Here is a 26,161-nt window from a genome sequence, read left to right as displayed (position 1 = left end):
AAAAAAAAAAAAAAAAAAAAAAAAAGTGAAATTATAAAAATAATAATAGAGCAAATTTTGTTTGAAAAAGAAAAACCACTTCAAGTATAATTTTTTTTTTTTTGTGAGTTTATTTATTTCTTTCTATTTGAATATTTTCAATTATGTTTTGGAGATTTACATATATCCCCTTTTTTTTTAATTTTAAAAAAAAAATATTTTTTCGAATGATTTTTTTTTTTTTACATTTTTAAAAAGGGGTATTAATATTAATAAGAACATATATGTGGGTATATGTTCAAGTAAATATATATAAATTTAAAATTTTAAAAATAAAAAATTAATATATAATAGAATTAAATAAATAAACTATCAAAAGAAAATGAAATATTAACAATAAATTTGTGAGATCATAATAAATTTAACATGTTTTTTTTTAATAACATAAAGAGATATTGCTTTTATACGAAAACATATGAAAATATAAAAATTATAAGAAGACTTAGATTAGAAAAAGTGAATAAAGAAAAAACGGAAAATAATGAAATATCATTGAGTATAAATATAAGTGAAACAAATAAAAACAATAATTTGCATTATGTTATTAATAATGATGAAAAAAATTTTTATGATAAAATTTTTAATAAAATAAAACAAATAAGTATAAAAAATGATACAAAAAATGCTGCCATAGTAAATATCAGTAGTGAAATAAAATTAAATAAAAATGCTAATAATAGTATTGTATTTGAAAAAGAAAAAAAAGATAAAATAAAAAATAATTTTATTATTAGAATTGATAAGGAAAATAAAACAGATTATAATGATGATTTACAAAAAGACAACAGATATGAGAAAAAGAAAACAGAGGAAGAAGTAAATGAAGAAGAAAAATATAAATATTTTAAGAAACAAAATGATTCTTTAAAAAATGATAAAAGTAAAAATAACAAAAATAAAATTGTAAAAGATGAAAAATATTTAAAAGAAAAAAATAAGTATTTAAAAAGAAAGGATATGTATTTGAAAGTGAAAGATGAACATATAAAAAAAAATAGAATTTCAAAAAAAGATGAAAAATCAAATAGCTATGTAAAGAATGAAATTCTTATGAACAAGTTCATAAAAAATAAAAAAGAAAAAGAAAAAAAAAATTTAGCTGATAAAAGTAAAGATAATTTTAAAGTTACTGATGAAGATGATATTTATAATAAGGATACTCGAAAAAACATACATGATTTAAATAATGAAAAAAAACTAAATAAAAACATTGAAAAAGATAAGAAATATTATGATGATTATTCGTGTGAATTAACAAATTACAATATAAAAAATAATAAAATATTACACATTAATAATGAAATAGTTGATAAAAATTATATATTTGTTGAATATGAACAATTTTGGAGTAATGAAAAAATAAACGATTTATTGAAATCACAAAAAACAACAAAAGATTTAAAAAATAAATTATTTAAAGGAGTTTTATATGTTTCACCTTTTGATACTAGCAAATGTTTTGTTGTAAATGAAGAATCTTTATCTTCTAAAAATAATTTTTTTTTTGTTTATGGATATATAAGTAGGAACAGAGCATTAAATAACGACATAGTATATGCTTATACAGCTAGAAGAAAAATTAGACAAATAGAAGAAAAGGAAAATGAAAATCAAGAAGAAAATGAAGCATTATATAATAACATAAACGAAAGTAAAGATGAAAATGAGAAATATTGTAGAGTAGTTAATATTGTTGAAAGAAGAAATTTAGAAATTGTTGGTATTTTGAATTATTTAAATATTAAAGAAAATATAAATAATAATTTTGGAATGAAAGAAAAAACAAATAATTTGAAAAATATGAATTGTTCAGATATAAAGAATTATTATAACGAAATTAAAAATGATAATAATGAACAAATAAGTAAAATTAATGAAAATTTCGTTAAAAAAAATAATATAAAAATAATAAAAAAAGAAAATGAATTAAATAAAAATGAAAACGAGAACAAAAACGAGAAGGAACATTTTTTTGCAAAAATACAGCCAAGTGATACGCGCTTGCCATGCTTTATATATGATTCTTCAGATTCTATAATTAATAAAATATTGTATTATATTAAAAAGAAAAAAATAAGTTTATGTGTTTTGGTGAAATTTAAGGAATGGGAGAAGAATCAAATAAATCCATTAGGAAATATTAGTAAAATTTTAGGAAATGAAAAAAACTTTTTTGGTATGATATATTTATTATTACACTTTTATAAAATTAATTTTCATATATATAATGAAAATGATATGTTCTATTTAAATTCCAGAATAAATGTAAATGAAAGAATTATTAATAATTTTATTAATCGTAAAAAGCATGCATTAATGTTAGATGATAAAAATAAAGGAAATGTGACATACTTTGAACAATATGACAAGAAAATAAATTATCTTAAAAATCTTAAAGAGAAAAGCAAGAATTTAGAAAAATATATGATAAAATGCTTTTTAAAAAATAGAGATATAATTACGCATTTAGATATATTTACAATTGATCCTCTAAATGCAAAAGATTTAGATGACGCTTTATCTATTGAATTTGTTGAGAATAAAAATAATCTAACAAATAAATTTCAATATAAAATAGGAATACATATTTCTGATGTTTCATTTTTTATATCACCTAATTCTTACTATGACAATATAGCATCAAAAATTTGTAATACAATATATATGGATTTTCTGTAAGTAATTTTTGTATATTAAAATTGAAAAAGTTATATTTTTATCTATATCTTTTTTATTTTTTTTCTTTATTTACTTTTTTTTTTTTTTTTTTCATCATCGTTTTATATTTTTAGAATATGTAATTCCCTTTTTTTGTTGTTGTTTATATGTTCATATATATAATTTATTATATTCTTTATATTTCTTATTTTTTTAACATTTATTTTATATATATTTTTTTTCAGGGTAATTCATATGTTACCATCCATCTTAAGTGAAGAAATATGCTCATTGAATACAAAAAGTGAAAAACTTTCCTTTTCTATTTTTTTCTATTTAAACGATTTAAGTAATCCATATAATATAACAAAAAATGAAAATTTAGAGAATATAGAAATAAAAAAATGCTTAATTAAGAGTCAGTATAAATTAAATTATGATCTAGTTGAAGATTTTCTCGATGATATTTATTTTAATATGAATGAAAGAAGTGAGACTATTAAAGAACAGGAAGAAAAAATATTAATTAATGGTGACCTAAATTTGAATCATTTTGTAAATGATTTTCAAAATCTTTGTAAAAAGTATAATTTGTCAGTTAAAATAGGAAGTGATATATTTAGATTATATTTATTATCAAAAATGTTGAAAAAAAAAACAAAAAGAAAGAATATATATCAGAAATATTCTTTATTATTTTCTTTCAATAATACAGATAATAATCATAATGAAAAAAAAATAATTCCTGTGAGCATAGAAGAAATAACAAAAGAATATTTATTATCGTTAAAAAGTACTAAAATATCTCTTGAAAATTTTTTACAAAGAGAAAAATATAAAAATTTATTAAATGAAACAAATATTAAAAATGTTAGTATAGAAACATTTGATTATAAAAAAAAAAGTCATATGTTGATTGAAGAAATGATGATTTTAGCAAACTTTCTGGTGGCTCATAAAATTTCTTGTAACAACAGGTTAGGAGTATTAAGGGTACACCAAGATACAACTGAAGAAATAAAGAAAAACTTTTTAAAAATAATTGACTATAATACTTATAATAAGATTAACAATATTATTGATATATATAAAAATAGTATTAATGATATTCTTCTTGTATGCGAAAAAATATTAAATAAAAATCAATTATTATGTCTTCATTATAATATTTTAAAATATTATAAGGAGGCTATTTATATTCCATCCGTAGAAGGTGAAAATAATTCTGATCATTTTGGTTTGCTACTTAATAAATATATTCATTTTACATCTCCAATAAGAAGATATATTGATATTATTATTCACAGAATTTTAAATAACATTATTGAAAATAAAAAAATATGTTATAATTATGAAGAGTTAAAAAAAATATGTGATCAGTGTAATTATCAAAAGAAAAAAACAGATGAAGCTCAAATTCATATGAAGAATTTTTTCTTAAATAAATATTTAGTATACTTAAATGATATGTATAAAAATACAAAAAAAAAAAAAGAAAAAAATTTAAAGAAGAAAGTACTTATATTGAATGAAAAAAATCAAGTAAATGATGAAAACGAAAAGGGAATTTTCCTAGATGAAAAAAATGAAACATATAAAGACAAAACAGAAGCAATTAACAAAAATGAAAAGGATTATATGCATACAAATGATATATGTGAAAAAAAAGAAAAAGGAATAAAGGAAAATTATTTAATAAATAATAAGAGTACTAAAAAAGAGAAATGTAAAACAATTAAAAAATACTTTTATTTAAATAAAGGAATAGTAAGTTTTTTAACTGAGGCTTACATTCAAGAAATAATTATTACTAAAAATATAAAAGAAAACATCTGTCTTAATATATTAAAAAATAATTACATATGTGTTAATGAAAAAGAAGATAATCATTTAAATAAAATTATTTATACTTGTTTCACATTGGATTCCTCTAAAAATATATATACAACAGATAATATAGTAGATAATAAAAATACTAATTATGATAATGTAAATTTGTTTAATAATACATCTAAAAGTGATTACAAGAATATGAATAATAATAACGAAGAAAATTTGAAATTAAAACTTAAAAAGAATTCTAATGAAAATGGCAAACTAAAAAATGCAATCGTTTTTTATGTTCCATTACTAGAAACAGAAAAATCAATTAGTGATAATTTATTAAATTTGCAATTTAACTTTATTTTATTATCTTATAATGAAGGCACATTTATTTATAATTTATCAAAAGATATATTATTTAAAATTAATATGAATTGTTATAATATAGATGAAACCTTTGAAAATTATTCTTTAGATGAAGAGGAAAAAAGTAAAGATATAAATTCAGAAAATGAAAAAAAAAGGAATGAGCATCTTTATAATATTTTTAAAATTTTAAGTGAACTAAATTTAGAAGTAAAATACAAAATGTTGAAATTAGAAGACAGAAAAGAATTTCAAAAGATTTACGATGATTTATATATTCACGATGTTTTTATCAAAAAGAATGAAGATGTTCATGAAGAAGATATGTTTAAAGGTAAGATAAACAATGAAAATATAAATGAAGAAAACATAAACAAAAAAGATGTAGATGAAAAAACCTTAGACGAAAAATATTTAAACGAAAATATAAATGATAATTATATAGACAAAAATAATGAAAATTATTATATAGAACATACATATGATAAAAATATGGAATTTAAATATTGCAATAAATATGAAAAAGTTAGTAGATTTCAAAAAATAAAAATTTTTATTATACCAGGTTCTCAGATGTGGACATTGAATCTTCTTTAAAATATATATATTTTTTCAATTTATTTTCAATAAATTTTTTTTGAATTAAATAATAAATAAATATTCTTTTAACATATATTCTATAATATTTTATGTGTTTTTTTAAAAACATTATTGTTATTATTGTTATTTAATTTATTAATATTATTTACTAATTTTGTTATTTTATTTATTTATTTTTTTTTTTTTTTTTTGATGTGTTCTAATCTTTTCCTTTTATGATTTGGATTTAAATATTATAAATATATAATTTAATCATATTTATTTGAGTACTTATAATTTATATTATAGTTTTAAAACTAATAAATATTTTGCTTTAATATAAACTTTATAAATTATGTCTTTTTTTTTTAATTAGAAATTTTTTACTTATTTAAAAATATACTTATATTTTTTTTTTTATTTTAACTTATAAATTAAAATAATTTAAAATAAATTTTCTGTAAAATAATAAAAAAAAAAGATTGATATGCATATGCATAATCTTATTAATACATCATATATTTTTTTTTTTTATCTTTAAATTACAAAAAAAGAAAACAGAAAAAATTATGTATGCTTTTGTATAATATAAGCTTTATAAAAGATATATAATTTTTTATTAAAATAACATAAAAAAAAAAAAAAAAAAAAAAAAAAAAAAAAAAATCAAAAACATATTAAAGAATACTTAAAAAAAAAAAAAAAAAAAAACTACAATATGTAAACTTAATAATATTTTAATTTAAATAAATATATTAAATGAATCAAATGAATTATATAATTAATTGAAACTATACATAATATATTTAAAAAAAGAAATGGCCAAAAGAAAAAGAAAATTAATTATGCTTATTTTAAGAAAAAATTTTATACATAAAAAAATTAAAATGTGAAATAAGTGGGCATACAAAAAATAAAAAAATAAAAAAATAAAATAATAAAATATATAACATATATGAAAACTATAATTTTAAAAGTTTAAACACATATATATATATATAAATGTTTATAGAATTTTATGGGTATAAAAGATAATTCTATTACAATTATTCCTTATTATTAAAATTTTTTTTCAGTCTTAAATCAATTTTTATGGCATAATGATCTGACATTGTGACAAAATTAACATTATTTATTTTCATACATAATGAATAACAACAATTAAAATTTTTAAAATTTTTATAAGAATCAACCATTACTAGTGGTTCATTAAATAATATTTTTGCACTTTTAATATAATAATGTTTTAAAATTTTTAAATCATTATAATTTTTAAGATTAGGTGATTCATCAGTACTTATTTTATTATTACGAGACTTACACAAACATCTAAAACGATCTTCACCATCATCACTACTACTAACAGATTCATGAGTTAATCTATCTTCTTTTCTTACTCTATTTTCATTTTCTACTGTATTTTCATTATTTAATTCATTTTTAATATTCCCATTTTCTTCAGATTCATTGTTTCTTTTATTGTTTTTATAATTTTTTACTTTTTTATAATTAATTGGCGGAAAAAATATATAATCACATCTTAAACCATTACATCTAGAATGTGGCCCAATTACATTGAGAGGATTTAAAGGATCCCATGTAAATTCATCACTATAATTTTTTTCTTCTTTTTGCATAGATAAACTTTTACTTTTTAAAATATTTTGATATATTCCCCTTTTTAAAATGTTATATTTTTTTTCTTTACAAAAACTACTACTCTCTTTAGTTCTATTTTTACTATTATTTGTTTCTTCTATCTTTTTTTCTTTTTTTTTATTCTCTTTTAAAAAATTCTCATCCATTTTTTTCTTTTTTTTAAATATAGTTCTTTTCTCTTTTTCTTTTTTCTTCTTTGAAGAATATTCATTTTTTTTTAAAAAATCTTCTTTTGCTTTACTATCTTTTATTTCATTAATATATGTGTTTTCTTTCAGAAAATTATTTTCTAAATCGTAGATGTTTTCCTTTTTTTTTGACGAAGAATCATATTCTACTTCATTTGACCTATTTTTATGCTTACTTTTACCAATATGAAATTCTTTTTTTAATGTATTTTTTGTTTTATATTTCAACTTTTTAATGAATTCAAAGAAGGAGTTTTTGAATACTTCTTGATTACTGTTATCCCCCTTTCTATTTAAATCGAAAAATTCTCCATTAAATCTTTTCCCTCTACGTTCCTCTAAATTATTGTTTAAAATTTTCTTATGATCATCATTACTTAATTTATTTGAATAATTAATTTCTTGAAATTTTTTATTTTCATTTTCTTCCATGTAAGTTAGAGCATTATTATATATATTTTTATTATTAGCACATGATTTTCTATCATCTTTACTTTTTTTTTCATTATATTTTTCTTCATCCTTATGTTCTAATTCTCTATCACTTTCACTATCATATTGTTCATAATTCCTCAAAATATTGCATAAAAAAAATTTTTTCATTTGTTTTATTTTTTCTGATAATTTGCTCATTATTTTTTTCCTATTATTATCTAAATTAACATTTTTATCCTCTTCTTTGTTATCTATCTCTTTTGTTAAATTAATTTCTCTTGTTTCTACATGTTTTACTAAAAATGGATTAAAGAAACTTTTTTTTTTTTTTTTTTTTCTTTTATACTCATAATTTATATTCATATTTTTTTGTAAATTTAAAAAGTTATTAGTAAAGATACTATCTTCAGAAATAGGCATATTCGTAATATCATTATAATTATGTTTTTTTCTTAATTCATGATTGTTACTTCTATTTAATTCAATAATTATCATATCATCTTCTAAATTATTACTTGAATCCCTTTCAATTTTATTCTTAACATATATTTTATTGTGTAATATTTCATTACTTTTATTTTTATTTTTCACATTATTATTATTATCTTTATTCATATAAGCATCATCTTTTTCTAATTCTGTTTCACAACATGTCTTACTGTTAACATTATTTGAAATATTTGAACTCTTATCACTTACATCATCATCATCATACAAATCTGTATATGATTGATTACTCTCACTTGACATATCACTTGAATATAAATTATTATCATTATTTTCCATAAAATTCTCTAAATTTTTATAATTATTCATATCATTTAAATTTTGCTTTTTTTTATTAAGAGAATTAAATTTAGAATAAATAATATTCTTTTTAAACCTATTTTCATATTTTATAACATCACAAGTCGAGCAGCTTTCTAATTTACTTTCTATTACGATATTGTGATTCTCTGGATTAACAGTTGAAGAATTATGGCTTTCTTTATTTATTATATTTCTATGATCACTTATCTCACTATAATTTTTCATATTATTCAAAATGTGATAACTGTTTATATCAGAAGAATTATGTTTATTAACTACACAATTATAAGAAGATTTATGTCTGCTTTTTGATTTTAAAATAAAAAAATTATTTTTTCTATTCACATTTTTAGTATTCTTTGTAATGAAATAATCAGATGCATAATTATTCTTAGAAAAATCAAAAAGAAAGGTACTGGAAGAACTACTATAATTATTTTCTTTAAATATGATATCTTCATTATTTAGATTATAATTTTTATTATTTTCATCCTTTTCATTTTCAATATTTTTGTGATTTTCCTTTATATTTGAACTTTTCTTATTCTTTAAAATTTTTTTTTTTTTTTTGTTTAAATAGGAAAAAGAAAATTTTTTTTCTCTAAACATTTTTTTTTTGGTACTTTTTTTATTAATATATAACCTTACGTTTAGAGGAGAAAAATAATTCTCACTATATTTCATTTTTTTATAGTAAAAGAAGGAGTAAGTATTTTTAAACCTTTTATTGTATAAAAAACTTGTGTTTTTTCTCGTATGATTTATTTCATCATTATTAGAAACAACATTAAATTTATTTGCATATATTTTAAAATTATTAATTTTTAAATCATTTTTTTCACAAATGAAATTAGACGGGAGATAAAGATGATTTTTTTCAAAACTACACTTGCCATTTTTTATAAGTTGTCTATTAGTGTTATTAAATTCGGAATTTTTGTAGCAATCACATAAAATTTTATTTGAATTCATATAAAAAACACTACTACTATTTTTATTATTTCTTTTATTTTTGTGAAAAACATAAAAACAATTATTATTAATACCATCGTCTGTTTTGTTATTTTTCTTATCTTCCATTATTTCACGATAGACACTTTTTTTATTCTGAGTATCAATATGGTTATCAGTTAAAACAAAATTATAGTCTGTATGTTTATTGTCATTGGAAAACAATTCACTGAATGAATTATAAATATTAGGAGAAATGTTTTCTTTATTTCTCTTTTCGTTTTGTAATATATTTTGTTCTATCACTTGTTTCGTTTTCTTTTTTTTTAAATTTCTAGCATATAACCATGCATCTTTCCATCCTCTATTAATAAAAGAAGAATAATTATTTGGACATAAATTTGGGGCTGCATTTAAATCCCCAATAATTATTGGGATTGTATTTCTTTTTTCAGCATTTCTAGCTATTTTCATAATTTGTTTTATTTCAAAATCCCTCACTTTTTCAATATATTTAGACTCAGTATCTGCAGCACCACTAGCTAGATGCATATTAACTAAAGTAACGTAACTAAAAGAAGGAACATCAATTATTACTTCTAAAAATCCTTTAGTTCCGAATAAATTCTCCAAATAAGTTACATGTTTAAAACTATGAAAATAAGAATAAATAATTGGATATTTACTAAAAACTAATAAACCATGATGTAAAGCAAAATATTTTTTTTTTTTATAATTTTGTTCTTTCTTATTACTTTTTCTGTTAATATTTATATTATTACCAATATCATTATTATTATTATTGTTATCAAATTTTAATTTAAATATATCACTACAATAATTATCTCTTGCACAAAATGGATAATTCGATTTTAAATTATTTTTAAGATATTCTACATGTTTTTCATCATACACCTCTTGTAAAGCTATTATATCTGCATTTGTCTTCTTTAAAGCAAAAGGAATATGTAAAAGTCTATTAGTAATAAATGGAGGATTTTGATAAATACAAACTCCAAATATTTTATATTCTAATAAACCTGTATTAAATGACATTAAAGACAAATTTTTTAACAATTTGTTCATAATTTTAAATTTTTTTTTTTTTTTATCAAAATATACTTCATTATTTTTGCATTTTTTATCGCCATTATTATTATCATCATTATCATCATCATTATTATCATCATTATCGCCATTATTATTATTATCATCATTATCGCCATTATTATTATCGTCATTATTATTATCGTCATTATTATTATCGTCATTATTATTATTATTATCATTATCATCATCATCATCATTATTATTATTATTATCGTCATTATTATTATTATTATCATCATCATCATCATCATCATTATTATTATTATTATTATTATTATTATTATTATTATTATTATTATTATTATCATCATCATCATCATTATTATTATTATTATTATTATTATTATTATTATTATTATTATTATTATTATTATTATTATTATTATTATTACTATGAGAGTTGTCATTTTTATCGGTATTATTATTATAATTATTATTATTATTATTATTGTTATTATTATTATTATTATTACTACTACTATTACTGCTATGATCGTCGTCATTTTTATCGGTATTATTATTATAATTATTATTGTTATTATTATTATTACCGAATCCTTCTACATAATCTTTATGTTCCTTAATTATATCTCCATTCTTATTTTCCATATCATTTTCATTATTTTCACAGTTTTCAATATTTATAAAATTATGTTTTATATTATACATATTACCTTTACCTATTTTATCAATATCACCATTTTTAATAATTTTTTTCTTTAATGAATACTTATTTTTAATATTTTTTTTATTTTTATCATTTTGGTTTTTTTTTCTTTTATTTTTTTTTGTTATGCAATTTTTTTCAATGTATATATAATTATCTGAAAATACCTCTGTATAATTATAAAAAATTTCTTGATTATGTATTCTTTTTTTTTTTTTTTTTTTTAAAACTAATTCAAAATAAAAATTTTTTTTTATTTTCTTGAGTTTATTATGAATACATAATTTTACATAAAAATAAAATATACAATTGTTTTTGTGTATTTTTTTTATATAATTTTTATGAAAGCTATTAAATTTAAAACAATATGAGAAAATCCTAATTGATGCAAAGAATAAATGAATCAAATCATTTGTTTTATAATAATACAGGATATGACAATATAAAAAGAAATTTTTCTTAATATATATATATAAATTAACCACTTTAAAAAAAAAAATAATTTTAAATATGTTTACCATATAAAATCTCCTTTTAACGAATATATCTTCTTCCATATATAAAAAATTGTTTTTTTCGTAAAATAAATATGTGCATTTTCTCATGAGAATATTTAAAACTCTATCTATTTTATTATTAATATTTAATATCTTAAAATTTAATTTATTACATTTTATGCTGGTATGATTATCAATTTTTACAATTTCTTCTATATGATAATGAGTATTTTTAATTCTTGGAATTTTACATTCTTCAAAGGAATACAATATTAAAATATTTAGGTTTTTCTTTTTCTTTTTTTTTCTTTTTTTCACATTTATGTTATTGTATTTTAATTCAACATTAATATTCTTTATTTTCTTTATATTTTTAAAATATAAAACATATTTTATAACATAAAATTTATTAATTATGCCATTATAAGTTGAAAAATTGCAATCATAAAAATTACAAAAAATTAATATATTCTTTATACAATATAAAAAATTTAAATATTTTTCAACTTTTAAAAGAAAGTCAACAAATATCTTAAGAATTAAAACATGTTTCACTAAATGTATGCCATCTAAAAATTTATTAACTAATAAATAATAATTGTTTTTTTCTGAATGTTCATACAATAAATAAAAAAAATATGTTTTAATATGATCAGTATTATTTTTTATCAGCATTTTTACTAACACATATTTTGTTACTTTCATATGTATGATATCAAAATATCAAGTTTTCTTTAACATCAGTTTTCATTATTTTTCTATTTATTTCTTTATCATCATAAATTAGTTCTACACATGTTAAAATAGTATGATTATTATTTCTGTTATCTTACTGATACCCAACAATGTACAACAATTTCATTTATTTCTTAAAGATATTATAATGTTGAAAAAAAATAAAAAAAATAAAACATAAAAAAAAAAGAAATCTTCAAAAAATTTTAAGTTCGAATATGTGAAAATTTATATTCATAAATGAAGGAAAAAAAAAAAATGTATATTATATTAAAAGTTAACTCACTAATTTTTGCTTTTTGCACCAAAAAAAAAAAATAAAATAAAAGCATGTATTTATTTATTTATATAGATATTAGTACAAATTATAGCAATCAATTTAATTTTTTCTCTTTTTCTTTTTTAATTTTTTTTTTTTATATATATTTTACCACAAAAAAAAAAAAAAAAAAAAAAAAAAAAAAAAAAAAAGATAATTTTTTGTAAATTAAAATTCCCAATTATGTGACTTAAGTGAAATTGAAAAGTGCATGAACACAGTTTATTTCATTCATTTTTTTATATTTGTTCTTATCCCCTGCACATAATATATTTTTATAATTTTTTTACTTTAATGTAATAACAGATTTTATTTTTTTTTTTAATTTTTTGGGATTATTTTTTATTTGTATTAAATATCTCTTTTTTTTTGTGTAATTATAACATTGAAAATTATCCATTGATTGTTACAAAACACCTCTTCTAATTATTTGAATTAGTGTAGCAAACATTAGATGATTTAATTATTTATTTTTACGTAATAAAAATGTTCCTTTTCTATAATTTGAAAATATTTTTGAAATAAATATTTATAATTTTTTTTATTAATATTATATTTAAGTAAGAAATAATACTGAAAAAATTTACTTTTTTTTTTTTTTTTTTTTTATAATATTCATTACAGAAAATTACAAAAAGGAATTATAGAAGTTTAAATCTCCTTATATATAATTTTATTTTATTCTGTATCTTTTGGATAATTATTTTGTTTTTTAAATACACTAGGTGTATTTTTTTTCATTCATTAAAAACAACAAAATGTTAAATCTATATATATGAATTCTTTTCTTTTTTAAAATAAAAAATTATTTTTAGCTTATTTATTAGCTTCTTATGTATATATATTTTTTTTTTTTAACAAAATTATATTTCTCATTAATGGAAATCTATTTTAATATATTAAAATTTTTTTAAGATATATATAGAGAAAAAAATTTTTGAAATAAAAGAAAAAGTTAGAAATGTCTAAAAAAAGATAACAAAAAATTGTATTAAATTTATTATAATTATTGAACCTTTTTTTGTTTTTTTTTTTTTTTTTTTCTATTATTACTTAGCATATATGCTTACAGCTTCATCAAAAATCAACAAAATATTAACGATTTCAATTTATACCAGGTGTTCAGAAGATTCTAATTTATGTTCTTTTATTAATTTATTTAATTTTTTATATTTTTTCAAGAAGAAATTTGTAAAATATTTATAATTTTATATATAGTTTTTTTATAAATTATTTTATTTTAAAGTCAATAAAAATGTGAGTGAATTCTTATTTTTTATAATTGTTTTATTTTTATTATAATTTTTTTTTTTTTTTTTATTTATTTTGTATGTTTTTTTTTTAATTTATTACGTAAATTTTTTGAAACAATTCTCACCATATGATACGATAATATAATTGATTTTATACTTTATAAGAAATAATATTATCACCTATATAAAGAATATAAAATATGAAAATGCGTTTTTATTTTAACTTAGAAATATCAATAAAAAGTCAGTATAATACTCTTATGTTTTTAAGTTATAAATTGGTTATCTCTTTTACGTATAATAATTTCTTATTTAATATATTAAAATCATTAATACTTCATAACAAAATTAAATTTACATGAATTAAAATATAGCATATTCATGTTTTCAGAAATATTTAAAACATAACTCCATTTAAAATTGTATTTTTTAAATCTATATTTTTATTCTTATGAAAATATCCGTTATTAAAATAGATAACCTAGAAATTAATATGCAAACATAATAACATAATTCGTATTTTTAAAACTAACATGAAACAATGTTTTTATTTTTTATTTTTTTAATTACAAAAAATAATAGTCAAATGTGTATGTATATTAACACATATTTTTTTACACATTATTTAATTTTATTATTTTATAGGTTTATTTTAATAAAAAAACATTCAATTTTTATAAAACTAAACTGTAGGGTTATTTTGAATATCACCATATATATAGTTACAATTTATTTTAGTTATTTGCTTTTTTTTATTTCTTAAAAATAATAGTTAAAAAGTTAATTTCATTAAATAATAAAAATTAAAATAGGATTTCTACTATTATATAAATATAATTAGTCTAAAAATAGAAAAAATAAATTATAAATAATATACTAAAAAACTTTTTATTAATACAATATTAAATTAATACTTCTAAAAATAAAGAATTATGTAAACTTTGTATAAATTAAAAATAAAGAGGTTATATATATGTGTAAGTATAAATTAAAAGTAATAACATACTTCTAATAACTTTTATAGCTAATTTAATCTTTTATATTATACATAATATAAAAAAAAATAAAATAATAATATTTCAGTTTACAAGGTTAGTATAGATTAATTTGTAATTTACCACTGTTTAATAATTATTTTAATAGGATCATATATATTTTTTTATTAAAAAAAATATTAAAATTATAATTTTTCTTTTATATTAAATCAAATGAAGTGATAATGTATATAAATGCATTACATATATTTAAAAAAAAACATTTCATATAATTGTATTTATTTTCTATTGATATATATTTATATTTTTTTTTTTTTTTCTTTAGAATAAAATTTATATTTTAAATACAGATTTCTATTTATTTTTTTATATGACATACAAAAATTTTGCATTTAAAAAAAAAAAAAAAAAAAGTAAATATTATAAAATATTTGCAATTTTTTTATTTTTTTATTTAATTCCATCTCATAGCTTTTTTTTTTTTTTTTTTTCTTTTGTATTAATAAATAGTCTTAAAATAGTTAAGTTTTTAAGAGCGTAAATAAATATTAATGGAAAAACATTACGAAAAATTTTTTTTTTTTTGTTTATATACATTATTGCCCATATTAATATAATTATATATTAGCACTTATGTAAATTATAAATCATATTTTGTATTAATATTATTTCATATTTTATAAATACAATACATTAATAATATAACATATTATTTATTTTTTAATACTTTTTTATTAATAAGTTATAATATGCCACTAAATTTAGATATAAAAAAAAAATTAAATTCACGAATTGGTAAAGTAAAATGTGTTGATATTCACGAAACAGAAACGTGGATACTTGCAGCTTTATATAATGGGAAGCTAATTATATTTGATTATGCAAATCAGAACACGATTAAAAATATTGAAGTGTCATTATTTCCATTAAGATGTGCTAAATTTATTGAAAAAAAGCAATGGATAATATGTGCAGGTGATGATATGGCTGTTAGGGTGTATAATTATAATACCTTTGAAAAAATTAAAACGTTTGAAGATCATACTGATTATATAAGATATATTGAAGTCCATCAAACTCTTCCTTACATTTTAACAAGTTCGGATGATATGACTATAAAGCTATATGATTATGAAAATAATTTCGAAAAATTATGCTCTTTTGAAAATCATATTCATTATGTAATGATGTGTAAATTTAATCCTAAGGATACTTATATATTTGCATCAGCTTCATTAGACAAAACTATTAAAATATGGGGAGTTCAAAATAATACTCATATAGTTACAAAACCACATTTTACCTTAACAGGTCATACAAAAGGAGTTAATTGTATTGATTATTCATCTTCTGGAGAAACTTCTTATATAATAAGTGGAAGTGATGATAAAACAATACGTATATGGGATTATCATACCAAACAGTGCATTCAAGTATTATCTGGTCATACACAAAATATATCATGCTTGATATACCATAGCAACTTACCAATAATTATTTCATCCTCAGAAGATTGCAATGTTAAAATATGGAATAGCTCTATGTTTAAATTAGAGACCACATTAAATTATAATATGGACAGATGTTGGTCATTGTGTGCAAAAAAAACAAAAAATGATTTATGTATAGGATATGATGAAGGACTAGTAGTAATACAAATTGGATCAGATAAACCTATCTTTACTATGTTTAAAAATAAAATAATTTACATAAAGAATACTGAAATATACATTATAAATTTGCAAAATGTAGGTGATGATTACAATGATGGTGACATATATAAAGTAAATAAAAAAGAATTAGGAAACTGTGATTTTTATCCAACAAATGTTTCTTTTCATCCTAGTGGAAGATTTATTTGTGTAAATGGTCATCACGAATTTAACATTTATACATCTCAAGTATTAAGAAATAAAGCTTATGGAAAGAGTGCCTTTTTTGTTTGGTCTCATAATGGAGATTATGCAGTAAAAGAAGAAACTAATAAAATTAGTATTTATAAAGATTTTTCTTCTACTCATTCCTTTCAAACTCCTTACACAGTTACTCAATTATTTGGTGGATATTTATTAGGCGTAAAATCAAATAATTTCATTTGTTTTTATGATTGGAATGATTACAATCTTATACGAAAGATAGACATCAATGTGAAAGATGTTTACTGGAATGAATCAGGTACCTATGTGGCTTTATCTACAGAAGATACCATTTATATTTTAAGTTATTCTAATTCATATGTGAATACTATGAAAAATAACTTAACAAAAAATAATGATAGCAATAATATTAATGAAAACAATACAAAAAATATAGAAGCTGAAGAAAAAAACTGTTTTGAACTAGAAAATGAAACTAAAGAATCTATTGAAAGTGGAATATGGATATATGATAGTTTTTTATATATTTCTAGTAACTTAAGATTATATATATATACAAAAAAATTTATTGATATATATGCATATATTGATAAATATCTATACATATGTGGATATGTATATGAATATGATAGAATTTTTTTACTTGATAAAAATTATAATTTTTATAGTTTTTATTTGCCCATTACTTATTTGCAATATCAAAAATATATCATGAATAAAGATTTTATTTCAGCAGATATGATAATAAAAAAAATTCCTGAATCTTTATTCAATAAATTAAGTATGTTTTTAGAGAAAATGGGTTATAAAAATAAAGCATTAAATATATGCAATGACTTAGAAAAAAAATTTGAACTAGCTTTATCTATAGGAAATTTGCAATTATGCGTAGATATAATAAAAGAATTAGAAAAAAAAGAAAATAATTCTTTTATACAAAATAAATACAAAAGTTTAGGGGATACTGCTCTAGTTTATAATGATATACCTATGGCTATATATTGTTATAAGAAAACGAATGATTTTTCATCATTACTAATAATTTTATCAACTTTAGGAGATAAAATAGGAATAGAAGAGTTAGGTGTTATGTGTTTAAATAACCAAAAATATAACATTGCTTTTATATGTTATTTTTTATTGCACAAAATAAACAAATGTATAAATATTTTATTATATAATAATAATTTTGCATATGCAGCTTTTTTCGCAAGAGTATATAAGCCTTCTTTATTGCCAATGATTTTGGCAAAATGGAAAGATCATTTAAAAAAAATTAATCCCAATTTACCTACTTTATTATTAACACCTGATGAAAATCCAGAATATTTTCCTGATTATGAAAAAGCGGTTCAATGTGAATCAATCTTTGACAAAATAAAAACATTAGGAAGTACAAAAAATTATAATACTTTAAAAAAATTAATTGATTTAAATATAATTGAAGAAATTAAGGAAATTGGTTATGAAAAGGTAGAAGACATATTTCTAAATCAATTTAATGAAGAATTAGAAAAAGATGTTCAAAATTTTGATACAAAACATAGTTTAGATATGAAAAAAATGAATGAAAATAAATTTATATCACAAAATTCAGTAGAAGATAGTATCGATAATAAATTTATTGACATGAAGGTAGACTCATATGTAAATAATACAAATTTTTCAATAAATAATGTTCATGATATAAATAATCATGATAAATATAATAAAATGGAAGATCAAGATCTTAATAACTTTGATACGATAAATTCAAATCATAAAAACAATTTATCCCTTGATAAATCCAATGAAGTTAATGAAATAAATAAACAAATAGATGATCAATACTCCTCACATATTAGTAGTAATGAAAAAATACATTCAGAAGAATATAAAGAAAAGTTAAATCAAAGTTACACAAATTCGAATGAAATTTTTGATATAACCGAAAATAAATATATGGAAGATGTTTAAACTAGAAAAAAAAAAAAAAAAAAAAAAATCATAAAAAGAGAATAAAAAGAAAAAAAAAAAGTATAATATGATGCAATGTTAATAAAAATAAATATAAGTTATACGAAAAAAAAATTAAGGAATATTTGGTTTTTAATATATAAAGACGATTATTCAATAAATAATTATACATTTACATCTTTAATTTTTTTTTTTTTTTTTTTTTTTTTTTTTTAAGTGAATGTTTATAGAATATAATGAAAAATAATATAAGAAAATTTTTCAATGTAGAAACATGAATATATATATATTTGTTTTTTTATAAAACTTTTTTTTTTTCTTTACAATTTAATTATTTCTTTATATAAAAACAAATAATTTTTTGTACATTTTTTTTTTTTTTTGTTTTCTAAAAAATGTTTTAAATCTGTTGTTTTTGAGAGTACTTATTTACATTTGAATCACTATCATACTATAAATATTTTTTCCGAAGTTTTTTCTTTAATTATAAATATAATTACACTTATAAAAATATTTTTTAAACATCTTTATAATATAAATTTAATTTATTATTTAAATTTTATAAAGTATTGCGAAATTTAAGGTGCTAAAACATAAAAAATTAAAAATAAAAAAGTGATAAATAAAAAGACATACATATGTATGTTTAAACAAAATAATCACAATCATAAAAATAAAGAGAATTTTTATTATATTTTATTTTTTCTTTTTTTATAACAAAAAAACATATGAATTAAAGATAAAAAAAAAAAAATAAAAATTCTATAATTAATATACAAGTTTAGACTTTTATTTAAAAAATAAAATATATAAAAAAAAAAAAAAAAATAATGAAATAAAACATTTCTTAAAGTTATAAAAGAATAGTTAACAAAAAAAAAAAACTTCATTAATTTTTTTTTTTTTTTTTTTTTTTAAAACTTTATTTTTTTTTAAGAATTTAAATTTGATTTATTCCAACTTTTTAATTCTTCTTCTAACGAGGATAAAGCCTCCTATAAAAATAAAAAAAAAAAAAAAAAAAAATTTTTAAGGATGTTAAAATCAAGGAATAATACTATAAAAAAAAAAAAAAATAATAATAAAATCTTACGTTAATGTGTTGTGGGCCTTTTAACATTTTGTTTACAACATTTGGTTTATTCATTAATAAATTAGCCAACTATTAAAATAAAAAAAAAAAAAAAAAAAAAATCATATATTACACATATAATTATGAAAGAATAATAAAAAACAATTATTGCTATTTAAAATTTTTTTTTTTTTTTTTTATTACATCTCTATTTTTTAATAAAATTTTTTGAATATCCTCATCAAAAATTTTAATAAATTCATCAAAAGACCTATACAATTTATTATTTGAAGAAAAAGCAGAGTTCATAGTAGTGTTAGGTGTACTAGTTATGTTGTTAATTGATTGTTCTTTGTATTCATTAGCACTATTATAAGGAAATAACATTGGAGGCATAATTTTTGGTGAAGATGGCAAATTTGAAATAATAGGTATAAAAGGAAACTTCAATTCGTTCAAATTTGGTGGATTAAATAATTCAGGTAGAGGTAAAATATTAAAATTATTATTTAAATTATCAATATTATTTAAATTATTTACATTACTTATATTATTTAAATTATTTACATTACTTATATTATTTAAATTATTTACATTGCTTATATTATTTATATTATTTACATTGCTTATATTATTTATATTACATATTTCATTAATATCTTCTGTATTTCTTAAATTGTTATATGCATCATCCAATTCATGAGGTGAATTATTATATATCTTCATTCTTTCTAAGTTACTTTTTTTTTCTACATTTGATAAATTGCTCTTTAAATAAACATATACAGTTTCTGATTTATCATAATTGAAATTTATAATTAAATCATTTTTTAGTACTTCAATATCATCATAAATTTTTGAAGGGTAACAATTATCTTTTATGGATATTTTATAAGTTACTTTTATATCTTCAAGATTTTTAAAGTTTTTAAAAATTTCATTAAGTGATTTTTCCAACATTCCTTTAGTATCTAAAAGTTCATAATTTGATTTCATATTTACATTATTAAATTCATCAATTTTTTGGTTGTATTGGTTGTAAATATTATCTTTGTTTTCTAAATGTATTTTATTATTATTTTTTTCATTTCCATTTGTATTACTATTTTTAGAAATATCTTTTAGATTATTATTAATAATTTGAACATCTTTAGAATTTAATTTATAGCATTCATTCGAAAGATAATTTGAAGTACTTAAATTATTTTCAAAGTTATAATAATCTGTTTTAGTATTCTCTTCGTGTACTTCCTGATTTTTTGTTTCAACTAAATTATTATTAATATCGTATATATGATTATCAGTTAACTCATTACGTTCTATGTTAGAATTATTTAAATTTGAATTATATAAGCTGGAAGAATTGTTTCCACAAATTCTAATATGTTCACTTCTGTTTACTTTATCTTCTTTCATATTACTATAATTGTTTTCACTAGTATTATATAATAAATTGTCATTAGTAGGATTCGTATCAACAATATTTAAACACGTTCCCTTTTCTATGGGTTCTACTTGTTTTATTAATCCTGGTGGACTATTAATATGAGTATTGTCGTTAATATCTACTTGTGTTGCATTTTTATCTAACGAATTTGATAAATTATTATTAGAATACATGTTATTATAAATATTATTGTAATTTATATTTTTTTCATTTACATTTACAATATCATTTGATAAATTATTAAATATATTTGGGTTATTTTTTTTGCTACTTTCATTTAAATTTGAGCTGCAGAAAAATGAACTATTTTCTTTATTTTGCAATGTATTTTCATAATTTAATAAATTTAGAGGATTGTTATACATACTTAAGTTTAAATCATTTTGCATATAATTTAAATAATTATTTGAAATGTACATATTATATGTATTATTATTAACGGAAATATTATTTTTATTACTATCATTAACTTTGTTTGTGATAGTTTTTAGATCTGTTTGATTCACTTCATTTGTATCATGTTGATTACTAGAATAATATTCAAAAGGATCTTTAAATAAATTTTTTGTATTTATTTTATTTGTTTCTTGTAAATTATCACATTCAAATGATTTATTATAAGAATATTTATTTGAATTTTTATTAATGAATTTTAATGGATCATAAATATTATCTTTCATAAAATTATAATTATTTTCATCTATATTATTTTTTGTTGTGTTTTCATTTTTGCTCACAGAAAAATTATTGAAGTTTTCATTTAATGATTTTCTGAAAATATTATTAGGTGGTGTTGTTCCATCTGATTTTACTTTGTAATCTGGATTTATATGTTTATCTTGAATATTATAATATGCAGAATTTGAAAATATTTGTTTATTTAAATAGTTAATATTATTAACATTATTCATATTAGAATTATTATTTATTTCATTTCTCTTATAATTATTTTCATTATCATTTTTATTTTTTACACTATTTATATTATTTTTCATTATATTTTTATTAATTGAATTACTAATATAATTACTATTCATAGTATCTATATCATATGTATTATATTTATTTAAATATATACGAGAGTCCACTAAGTTTTCTTTATCTTTTATATTTACTTGAGATTGTTTATTTCTATTAAAACTATGATGATGTAAAATATTTTTGTAGGATTCTTTTGAAAATTCATGTGGATTTTGATTTTGTAAATTATGATTAACAGCATAATTTTCCTTCATTTTATAATTATCAAATGGTATATTATTGTTTGAAGTTTTATTAATTTTATAATTATAATTTTGAATATTATTTTTTGGATCACCAAAATTATTATTTATACCTTCTATATCTTTTATTTTTATTTTTTTATTCAAGGCATTATCAAAATCCAGTTTAGAAATATTCTTTAAATCTACTAATAAATTATCATTTTTGTTATTTTCTGAATTATTTTTTAATGCACTAAATCTTTTTATTTTTCCTTCAATTTTAGCTTTTTTATATTCCAAATGCCTTTTTTTTTTTTTTTCATATTCTTCATTTAAAGTGTCTATTATTTCTAACATAATATTTTTACTCTCAGCACATTTAGATGAATTTTTATTTTTAGATTTTTCTTTATCTTCATTTACTAATTTTTTATTATTTCCAATAATATTTTTTGTATAATTTGAAGATAATTGGGAGTTGTTCGTACTATTTGTAGTATTTTTAAATAGGTTTATATTATTAATTTTGTTATTATTTTCATTTATATTATTATCGTTACTAATATTCTTAAGAATAATTTCATTCTTACTTTTTTTTTCATAAGAGACACTACTTACTCCACTTTTATTATCTTTCTCTAAATTATTTTCACTTTTTTCTATTTTGTTTTCTACTTGGTTGATTATATTTTTTCTTACATTTTTATTTACATGGTTCCCATCTTTACTATTTAATGTTTTATCCCTTATTAGTTTCCATTTGTTTATTAACTCTTTTGCAATACTTATAACTGTTTGGTTATCTGACCTATAATCCATGTCATTTTGTTCATCTAATTTATTTCTTGCAATAAAATTAATTGGGATTCCAATTAATGTATATTTTAAGTGATCAAAGGTTATATTTAATTTTTTTAAAAAATTTAGAATGTGAATTAATAAAACTGTACTTTTTTTTATAAGTTTATTTTTAGCTATCCTCTGTAAAATACACTTAACACATAAGAGTCCATTTTGTTCTAAGAAAATATCGTACATGTTAATTTGAGAAGTTAAAAGAAAATTGAAATAATGTTTTAAGTTTACATAATTATTTTCATTTTTTATTAGTGTAATCAATTTTGTCATATATTCTTTTTGTACTAAATTTTCAATATTATTTTCTAATAAGTTTAAAATTACATTTTTGCAATTTAAACCTATATTTTTTTCTTTTTCTTCTTTTTCATTTTTCTTAGCTTGTTTTAATGAATTTTCATGTTTCTTTTTCACAGATTTTAAATAAATTATTATTTTACTTTTATTATTTTTAAAATATGGATGAATAGAGTATAATGAATTTAATAAATTTATATTTAACGGTTTATCTTCAAATAAACATGTTATAATTTTTAACTTATTTGCAAAATACCAATTGTCTAAAATTTTTACTTCATCTGAGGTTAATCCATCAATTTGATTTGAAGAATTTAAATTGTCATTTATGTTCAAAGTATTTTTTAATTCTAAAATTATTTGTTTATTATCTTTTTCAGTTTCATGGTTTATAATATTAACAGAGTTTTCTTTATCTTTCTGCATAATTTCACTTTCTTTATTACTCATTTTTGATAAAGTGTCTTTATTTATATTATTATATTTATTAACTAACTTTTCTTGTAATTCATTTACTTTTTTCTTTCCTATTTTTAATTCTTCCTTATTTTTTTTTTTGTTTATTATATTATTACTGGGTTTTGTTTTAAATTGCATATTATTATATTCACTGGATTTCATATTTGAATTCATGCTTAATGATAAATCTTTAGTTTTTAATATATTACTTTTTTGTTCATTTATTGTTTTATTTTTCTTTACGATATTATTTTCATCAGTTATATTTTTTTTTTCAACTAAAACGTTTAAATCTTTATTTTCATTTAAACTCAAATTGTTAACATTATTTTTTATATTTTTGTTTCCAATATTTTTTTTCGTCTCATTTTTTGGTATGTCATTAGCATTATTTTCCTTTAAAAAATTTTCCATTTCTTTTATTTTTTACATTTCAAATGTTTTTTTTTTTTATTTATTTTATTTTTTTTTTCTTTAAATTTATATTCTTTATTTTGTTCCGTTTAAAAAATAAGGAAAATTTATGCAAAAAAAAAAAGTATACCATTAATTTTTTTTTTTTTTTTTTTATATATACAATTAAAAATGTTCAAATAAAAATTAAATTAAAAATATCTTATGTATTACATTTCAGTTTAGACAAAATAAATATGCAAAAAGAACAAAAATCAAAAAAATTTCATTTATAAATATAAATATATACATATATATATATATATATATAAATATACATATATATATATATATATGTTTTTATTAAACATTAAAAAAAAAAAAATATTATTTATATTAAAAGATTTATTAATAATTAGTTAAATCCTAAAAAAAAAATTTCTTTATGCTTTATTTTAGTATATTTTTCATTAACATTTTTAGGTTACTTTATGTATATTAATTCAAAAAAAATATAACCCTCGATAGAATTATATCTATATGAAAAAAAAAAAAAAAAAAAAAAAAAAAAAATTTCATGAAAAAAATATAAAAAAGGTATTCAATTTATGCCTTTATAAAAAATATATTTATATTTTTTCTTAAACTATATTTTAATAGAATATTATATAAAATAATTTTAAGTTTTCTTATTATTTTTGTTCATTTAAAAAAAAATTTAATTTTCATTAAATGAAATGTAAAAAACAAAGATCAAATAATTTCTTCGAATATTTCTGATATATTTTTTTTTTAAATCAATCAAATTATAAATACTTTTTTCTTATAAAAAAAACAAAATAAACACCTTATTTCACATATGTTAAATATTCTTCAAATTTTCATTTTTCTTTATTTTTTAAGTACGTCGTTTACTCTCTATTTGCTTATTTTGTTTATTTTGTATTAATTTTATTATATTTTATAATTTTTTTTATTTTTTTATATTATTTTTTTTTTTTTTTTCATATTAATTTTTCTATTGTTTTTAAGCCAAAGTTCAATAGTCATACATAAAAATTTTTTTTTATTTCATAATTTTATTTCATTTTTTTTTATTTAATAAAACACTCAACTTTATTGTTATCTTCATACCTATATATTTTTTTTCTGTTTTTTTTTTTTTTTTTTTTTTTTTTTTTTAATAGAATATTAAAAAAATTTACATATTCAGTAGTTTTATAAAAATATGTTTTTCTATAAGCAATTAAACTTTTTTCTGTATATAAATATTCTATTTAAATTTCTGAATACCTTAAATGTAATTTTTCTTCTTTTAAAAAAAGGAAGTATAAAAAGAGAAAAATATAATTATATAAAAAATGAAATAATTAAAACAAACGTAAAAAAATATAAATAAAAAAATAAATAAAATAAAAAGCAATAATAGAATGAATTAATATATATTAAAATAAGAAAATTATAAAATAGTATAAAATGAAAAAAAAAAAAAAAAAAAAAAAAAATTATAAA

At 17.6% G+C, this 26,161-nt stretch overlaps 4 protein-coding genes across 4 annotated transcripts; 2 read left to right on the top strand and 2 right to left on the bottom strand.

Annotated features, from left to right (window-relative positions):
- Window positions 1-405: 405 nt before the first annotated feature.
- On the top strand, window positions 406-5,484 carry RNaseII (exoribonuclease II, putative; the record flags this gene model as incomplete). Its single annotated transcript, XM_028672903.1, has 2 exons — window positions 406-2,714; window positions 2,943-5,484. 2 exons carry the CDS (start codon window positions 406-408, stop codon window positions 5,482-5,484), a joined length of 4,851 nt encoding a protein of 1,616 aa, XP_028529409.1.
- Window positions 5,485-6,512: 1,028 nt separating this feature from the next.
- Window positions 6,513-12,488, bottom strand: PGAL8A_00418500 (conserved Plasmodium protein, unknown function; the record flags this gene model as incomplete). Its single annotated transcript, XM_028672902.1, has 1 exon — window positions 6,513-12,488. The coding sequence occupies one exon, from the start codon at window positions 12,486-12,488 to the stop codon at window positions 6,513-6,515; it is 5,976 nt and encodes a 1,991-aa protein (XP_028529408.1).
- Window positions 12,489-15,834: 3,346 nt separating this feature from the next.
- Window positions 15,835-18,918, top strand: SEC27 (beta subunit of coatomer complex, putative; the record flags this gene model as incomplete). The annotated part of the gene is made up of 1 exon (XM_028672901.1): window positions 15,835-18,918. The coding sequence occupies one exon, from the start codon at window positions 15,835-15,837 to the stop codon at window positions 18,916-18,918; it is 3,084 nt and encodes a 1,027-aa protein (XP_028529407.1).
- Window positions 18,919-19,850: 932 nt separating this feature from the next.
- On the bottom strand, window positions 19,851-24,670 carry PGAL8A_00418300 (conserved Plasmodium protein, unknown function; the record flags this gene model as incomplete). Its single annotated transcript, XM_028672900.1, has 3 exons — window positions 19,851-19,913; window positions 20,012-20,080; window positions 20,195-24,670. The coding sequence occupies 3 exons, from the start codon at window positions 24,668-24,670 to the stop codon at window positions 19,851-19,853; spliced, it is 4,608 nt and encodes a 1,535-aa protein (XP_028529406.1).
- Between the last annotated feature and the right edge of the window lie 1,491 nt (window positions 24,671-26,161).

This window comes from Plasmodium gallinaceum, assembly GCF_900005855.1.
Source record: "Plasmodium gallinaceum strain 8A genome assembly, contig: PGAL8A_v1_119, whole genome shotgun sequence".
In the NCBI taxonomy this organism is placed as follows: Eukaryota; Apicomplexa; class Aconoidasida; order Haemosporida; family Plasmodiidae; genus Plasmodium; species Plasmodium gallinaceum.
The sequence above is the reverse complement of the archived record's forward strand: the minus strand, read 5'-3'. Positions and strand labels throughout refer to the sequence as shown.